Here is a 7169-nt window from a genome sequence, read left to right on the forward strand (position 1 = left end):
TGTATTTAATTTTACTTACACTGGAATCTGTGATTTCAAATATTTTTCTTTCTGGAGGACTCGGAAAGCTCTTTAGATCTTGGCACCACATGCTTTTATATTGTAAAGAAAATATCTCTGGTTCAAAAAATACAAAAGAAAACTGCAGTGAGAAGTCTAATCTTTAGCCCTTAATCTGGAAACTGTAATTCTAGTTTTATGAATCTTAAAGTGTGATAAATTAAGCAGTTTACGTTTTTTTGGGGCGTGTGACCTTTGACTTGTTTGATCATGTTTTTCTAATAGGGGCTGCTTCAAATCAGACCGAATAATTGCTTCAAAAAAGCCAACAATTTCCATGGAATGCAATTTTTTTCCACAGACGTGAAAAATATTTTTCTAATGTGTCCTGTTTTTATCATTCATCCAGACTCAGAGATAATTTGTGTGTCATTAAACACATTTAAGATCTTTTAAGAGTATGTGAACGTCACGTTACACAAAATGCAAATACACCACAGTACAGAAAAAAATGTATGTAAATACAGTGCTTGTGTAAATGTTTCCAAGTTACTTTCCACTCATGTAGGAGGATGGATATTGTTTTCAGGATGAAAGCGGCTCTTGCAGCCTCGGTCTTACTGGCATCCATTTCACCTCATTAGGACCCTGGGACCGAGAGTCGACAAAACACTGAGAGAAATCATTTTGCCGGGGGAGTGTGGCGGGGATAAATTGGCCTCTGGTTCAGTACAAGAGTCCCCGCTGTGCCAAGCGGAAGAGAAGGGCCTGGCTGGCAGTAGGGGCAGGCCCAGGCAAGGCAAGCTGGGAGGCCCCATGCTGAGACCCCCTCCCTGTCTCTGACAAACACGGCAGTGGATAATCTCTCCTTCAGGGACTCGGCCCAGCGCTGTGGGGCTGAGAGGGAAGGGGGCTGTTATACAGCACAGTGCAAAGGAACTGCCTCTGTATGTGTGTAGCATGCACCACAAGCGCACTTACACTTGTTTGCATTGTGTGTACTTCCACCGTGCACAGCCTATGCAGCTCTATATTTTTCCCCTCATGCACACTTTGTTCACTCTTCCTCTATCGTGCAGACATCGCTTTGACAGTTTCAATAAACAGAGCCTTTCATAAAATATTTTCCTTTAAAAAAGTAGTTGAAGCAAAATGATCCCGAATATCTGTTGAGTACTTGAACCTGAGTAAGATCATGCAAAATTCATGCAGTCCAAAATAAATGCACTAAGTGTCAGAGGGCAATAACAAGCTGCCCATTACAGGTAGATTGTGTTGACTTGGCAGGTGTGCGTCTGAGGAGATCAACAGTTCTTACAAAGACTGTAATTTGCAGTTATTTTAGCCAAACCCTGAGTCATCTTCTATACCAACTAGAAAAATGGATTTTAGTGCCCGTACAAAATAAGAGCTGCCCAAGGACAAGCCGAAACCAAAGACCCCCGGCTGAATGTTTGCTCAAGCATCACTGTTGGCCACTGGCTTTTCTTCCTCGATTACAGGGACTGCAGTTATTACAGCCTATTGAATTTCAGCAATATTTTAATGATTACTCAAAACCAACTGGTTTCTTCAGGCTGAGGAGCTAGGACCAGTCTACAGATTGCATTACACACAAATATAAAATTAACACAAATGTAATGCAGAAATTATCTTTAACTGTCACCTAAACATTTGTAGCATAAACATTAAAGGAAAAACACTCAAAGGAACACTTTCTTCCAAACACTTTACTTCCATCAACTTCAATTATAAAAAAGGGCAACAAATTAACATCTTCTGAGCTCTTCTTGCAGTATGTGGTCAGCCAGTAATTTTCAATTATAAATGTCCATATCCAATGTCTCCGAATACTGAAAGGCCTTGTCAGCCACTATGATGTCTCCATCTTGTAACCATGTTTTTCAAGCTCCGCTCTGCAGGGAGGAAAAGAAAAATAGAAAGATCAAGTCAGCAGAGATGATTACAGGTGGGTGGTTGAGGCATAAGTACCCTCTGCTATTGATTGTAAGAACCATTAGGAGATGAGAAGAAAAAAAATATATAAATACTGCATAATGCATACAGCTATGGATTTGATGATTACATATATAGACATATAGCAGCTGTGGCCTTTAACAATAATGATATCTTTAAGAAACAACTTAATAATATGGCTATCGTAATTGGCCTAAATAAAACAATAGCATATAACTGTCTAAAGGGTACTCAAATAAAAACAAAGCAGCCATTTATCTATCAGTGGATACTGATTGCTCATAGATTTGCCAACTCCATTACATTTCTGCTAAACTCAACATACCTAAGGTACTTTTGCACGTTACAAATGTTGTTCGTCTGTTGCGTTTTAGAGGCGTTTATATTTTTCTACATATGTGAAATATAAACGAGCCCTGCTGTCAAAAAAGGTGATCTAGGCCACAAAACTGGTACAAATCTCACCAGGCAAGTTCATTATTGGTTACTGCATCTTCCATGCTGCATTTAGATCAACGACTGAATTGCATGCACGGCTCCTAAAAGGCATTCTGGTGGTGTGCAAAGGCAATATGTTATATCAGGGAAAATTACTCACCATGTGCTACATATGGACAGCATATAAATAAAAATGTTAATTGTTTGATAGGAGTTTCTCTCTGCATAACCCATCAGGCTCTTCATGACCGATTACATTATATACTGTATGTGGTATTTCTAATTCATATGATGAGGATTCACAGTTACATTGATAAACAGAAATATAGTATCAGCAGTCATACATGTAGCTAAGTAATGATGTTGCCTGTGTTGATACTTTTCGTTTTGGGGGGGGGGGGGGGAGGTAGGTCATCCGTGAGTGGGAACCAGGGTAAAGTCTAAAAACTTAATTTAACTTTTGTTTCCTAAAAATTCACACCTTTCACATTATTGTGCCAAAAGCACTCTTTTTTTTCTGTTTATTTTCTGTGGATTTTGAACTTGAAGATGTTAAACTGTGGCCATTGTTTAAAACGCCTGTGGTTTAGAAACAATACTAATAGATAAACAGTGACTTGGAGCATGTTTGTAAACGATTAAACATCTGATAGAAACTCCACTAGGTTTACAAGTAACCGCTGATCGACCACAATGCGTGTAATGTTATTCCGACAGGCACCACGGAAAAGTTTCCAGCGTCACCAGGGGGGCAAATTTTACCAGCTGTCCGATTTCCTGATTTTTCTCGACAGCCAAGAGATTTACTGGACGAGGTTTTGGGCCAAAGTAGTGCACTGTTTATTTGTAGTTTATGCATCAGAAATTGCTCAATGATCTACATTTTTCTGACACAGTTTTGAGAAACATTTGCAGAAAGAGAAGTTAAGATAACAAACATGGGAAATATTAGCAAGTCCTATTGTTTTTGATCAGGTATTGCTTAGCTATTTGCACACAGCCGGCTTGCCAAACATGTGAGATCGATATAAACCAGGTGAAAGGTGTTTAACATAAAGGTGTGGTTTGAAATGAACTAGCTTTTAATTTAGGCAGGCATTTGAAACAAAATCAAAAAAAGGTGCACAACAGCAGTTACAAAAACGCACCCCTGCTTTTAGAGCAACAGAAATTCAAATGTTAACACGTCAATGACCTACAAACGCAGAGCAGATGACTGAATTATTAAATATGAAACATCTGTGGATCAAATGTTGGTTTGTTCCATTTAAAATAAATAGAAAGACTGTGTCCCACATGTGCTAAAACAGAAAGATTTTCATTCAAAACGGAGAGTATTTTTGTTGCTTGACCCTAAACTTGATCAAATAAATGTAAGCATAAAGATGGAGATATAGTATGAGATTAAGGCAAGAAAGTAGACAGTAAGGACTTCATAAACTGGCATTCTGAAATGTGCAAAAACGATTCTGATTATGCAAACGTCTTTGTTTGTCATCGGACAGTTTTTCATTAGCTTTTAAGTGATTTGTGAGATTTTTTTAAAAAAAGTTTTATTTAATGAACAATTTCTGACTGATCAGATTACCTCAGCTGATTTGAGAAATCATCTTCTACGTTATCATCGTCCCAGTTGTCTTCCCAAACATGAGCGTCTTCGTCTTCATCCAGCCCTGTCCAGTCTGGGAAACATTACAGCTGTAAGCTTGCAATAAAACCTTAATATAAAAGTATCTGCTCACCAGTTCTGAACACTTTAGCTTGTTGGTTTAGCTACATTGGCGGTGTAAGACAATTACTTCAAGTATACATAATATTTAAACAGCTAAGCGCAGTCAGTAAGTAAATTTTAGTGGTGAATTAAACTACTGGGAGCTCGGTGAAGTGGTGTGTTTGGTTAAATCGGAACAATTGTGGCGTTTTTCTTCCAGCTAACTCGCTAGCTAATGCTAAAGCTAATAGGCTAGGCTAGCTGAGTCACTGCAGCAGGACACAGCAAAGAAAAACGTAACGGACTCCAACAAATAATGAAGAGAGAAACAAGAACAACAACACCTCAGATAACATGTGAACTACTCACCCTCGGCTGGGAATTCTTCAAACTCATCATCCTCCTCCAGCAAGCCCAGATCTACGGTCTGCTTCTTGTCTGACATGTTAGCTCCGTCGGTGTGTTGCTGTTTGCTAATGAAGCCTCTTCACGCAGGAATTGTGGGAAGTTAAAGTTGATCGAGCCGGTTGCGGCTGCGCGAAGTGCACGCATGGATGGCACGATGACTGCACAGGGGAGCGCAGGAGGAACTGTGAGCCACAGCAAAGCGAGGTAAGGCAGGTTTACTCAAGAAACACTCGATGTAATTAAATTCAATGTGATTTACAAACGCACACACAGGCAGTTAAGAACCAGCTCTCTGCCCTCAAATAGAAAGCAAAGACCAGTGCAGTAAGAGAAACAGGTCGATATATCCGATGAGATTTTTCTAACAGGTTTAATTAAAGCAGTGAGTCTAACCTGTTTAAGATAAATAAACGAAGTATTTTAAGGAAAATCCTTAATTTCAAGTTTGAACGCTTTTTGTTTTGTCTTCTTATCACACTTAGAGTAAATATGTTTTTCAAATTTGATTTTTAACATTACCAGTACCTATCCAGTATTACAGGTACAGCTTCATCAGCTCTGTTAACATGTTTGCTGTGCAGAAAAAAATGTCCAAAATAAGTTTTGGTGTAAAGAATATTTATTTCACATTGTTATCCATTTCAGTCACAGTGACACTTTATTCCCTGCAAAGTGTTTCATGTGTTGGGGAATATTGCTTATGTATTTAGGATGCTCATCCATCCATTCGTTTCACTCCTCCTATCAGGGTACTGGCTCTACTTCTGAGTATTGTTATTATGTTTTTTATTATTATTAATGGCCTGTTATTTTTTTCAGACGGTACATTTTACTTAAAGGTGTGAGGAGCATGTTCTCTGCACGTGTCACCTGGCTTGTAGAAGGTGTGTTTTATTATGACTCTTGTATTACTGCTTTCTTTACTCTTTAAAATTCATTTATTATTAATTAATTTATTATAAGCCAGTGTACTCCTAGCACTCAATCCAAACCCTAATGAATGGAATGAGCTGTGTGAAGATGGGTATCCAACATAAAATGTTTTCAAAAACACCAAGGATGAGATTTGCCTTGGGACTGAGCAGCATGGACAGGATTAGAAATGAATACATCAAAAAGAGACATGTGCAGAGGAGGGATAGTGGATATACTGGACAAACGGTGTTGAATATAGCTGCCAGACAGGAGGAAAACCCCAGAGATGATCCATGGACGTGGTGAAGGAAGAGATACAGAGGGTTTGTGAGACAGAGGAGGATGTCAGGGATAGAGATGGAGCTGGGTGATTCGCTGTGGCAACCCTAAAAGGAACAGCTGGAAGAAAAAAAAGAAGTTTTGGTATGCTGTTTATGTTTCAGCATATTTCACAATATAAAAACATTTTAAAGCAGAATGCAGAAAGCAGAATGCTCGAGGTAACTCTGAAATGGCTTCACATTTTTTTCAGTATAACTCTTAACATTTGCTTTATATCTGTATTTTCCATCCCCCCAAATATCACCGATACCATCAGTCCCAAAAATCAAATATTTTAGAAATCTTGTTTTCTTGAATTCCTCCCTGCATGCTTCCCTCTCTCCCAGAAACACATTTCGCTTCCAGGCCACCACAAAAGCCCTCTTTCCTCAAAACATATGCACTCAAGTCACTCAAATTTTGTCAAAGATTTTTCATTTGGGAACAAATGCACATTGTAACCCATGCGGCCCGCTCAAATAATGATGCAGCAGCCACAGCTTAGGATGTATTTTAGATAAATGAGAGCGCACATTTACCACAAAACCACTTGTACCACAATGAAAATTGCTCTCCAGCTGTCATATGTTGACAGATGGAACAAACCTCAACTTAAGCTCTGCGCACTTATTCTATTTTCAAATTATTTTGTAATCATCCTAAGCCTTTACACATGACAATGCCACAACACTCAGAGGAAAGAGGAATAAGACACTGGCAAGTGTAGGAAGCTAATGCTGTTTGTTTAAATAGTTTCCCACCAGTTAGTAGTAAAAATGCATTCATAAAAAACAAGTTGTAGGTGCTGAAAAAGAAAACATCAAGCCCGCACACACGACGAGAACAAGGTCAGTAACATTTAACCACTACTGTCACGTGAAATAATGAACAGAAGGACTTTCTTATTTATCCTGGTAGGGCTGGAACTTGTTTTTTTTTATTACCAATCAGTTAAAAGTTGTTAAAATATCCATCCATCTATCCGTTTTCTGCTGCTTATCTGAGTGTTGGTTGTGAGGGAAAAGAGACACCCAGATCTCCGTCTCCCCAGCCAAGTCTTCCAGGGGGACACCGAGGCTTACCCAAGCCAACCAAAACTCTCCAGTGTGTCCTAGTTCTATCTCGAGGCCTCCTCCCTGTTGAACATCTTCAAAATGGCTTACCTCTGAGACATCTTTGTCACATGTCTGAAGCAAACCCATGCCAGGGATCTGTATGCCCTAGAGATCCCAGGAGCTATATTATCAGGAGGAACTTGTCCCTGGCAGAGTCTTCTAATGTAAGTAAGGTAATTCCTCAGTTAAGTGCCAGACCAAGAGTGAGTCAGAAGATCTCTGTGGACTGGAAATGTATGGAGCATGCGGCCTTGCCCAGACTGGGGTTGAACCTTGTCCACGGG

General features: G+C 39.3%; 1 protein-coding gene across 1 annotated transcript; it reads right to left on the bottom strand.

Moving 5' to 3' along the window:
• Positions 1-1712: 1712 nt before the first annotated feature.
• Positions 1713-4641, bottom strand: sem1 (SEM1 26S proteasome subunit). The gene is made up of 3 exons (XM_085445427.1): positions 4496-4641; positions 4004-4097; positions 1713-1916 (listed from the first exon to the last, which is right to left on the bottom strand). The coding sequence occupies exons 1-3, from the start codon at positions 4569-4571 to the stop codon at positions 1874-1876; spliced, it is 213 nt and encodes a 70-aa protein (XP_085301553.1). The 5' UTR covers positions 4572-4641; the 3' UTR covers positions 1713-1873.
• Positions 4642-7169: the final 2528 nt, after the last annotated feature.

This window comes from Copadichromis virginalis, linkage group LG22 (assembly GCF_057382275.1).
Source record: "Copadichromis virginalis isolate Kocher_CV1m ecotype Utaka linkage group LG22, C_Virginalis_male_GT1.1, whole genome shotgun sequence".
In the NCBI taxonomy this organism is placed as follows: Eukaryota; Metazoa; Chordata; class Actinopteri; order Cichliformes; family Cichlidae; genus Copadichromis; species Copadichromis virginalis.

What these genes read in the sequence shown, in the direction of transcription:
- sem1 (XM_085445427.1), bottom strand. Translation starts at nt 4,571, where the DNA reads ATGTCAGACAAGAAGCAGACCGTAGATCTGGGCTTGCTGGAGGAGGAT. An exon ending in TGAAGAATTCCCAGCCGAGG is followed by an intron (nt 4,098 to 4,495) that starts GTGAGTAGTTCA and finishes AATGTTTCCCAG; the next exon opens with ACTGGACAGGGCTGGATGAA. An exon ending in GATTTCTCAAATCAGCTGAG is followed by an intron (nt 1,917 to 4,003) that starts GTAATCTGATCA and finishes TCCTCCCTGCAG; the next exon opens with AGCGGAGCTTGAAAAACATG.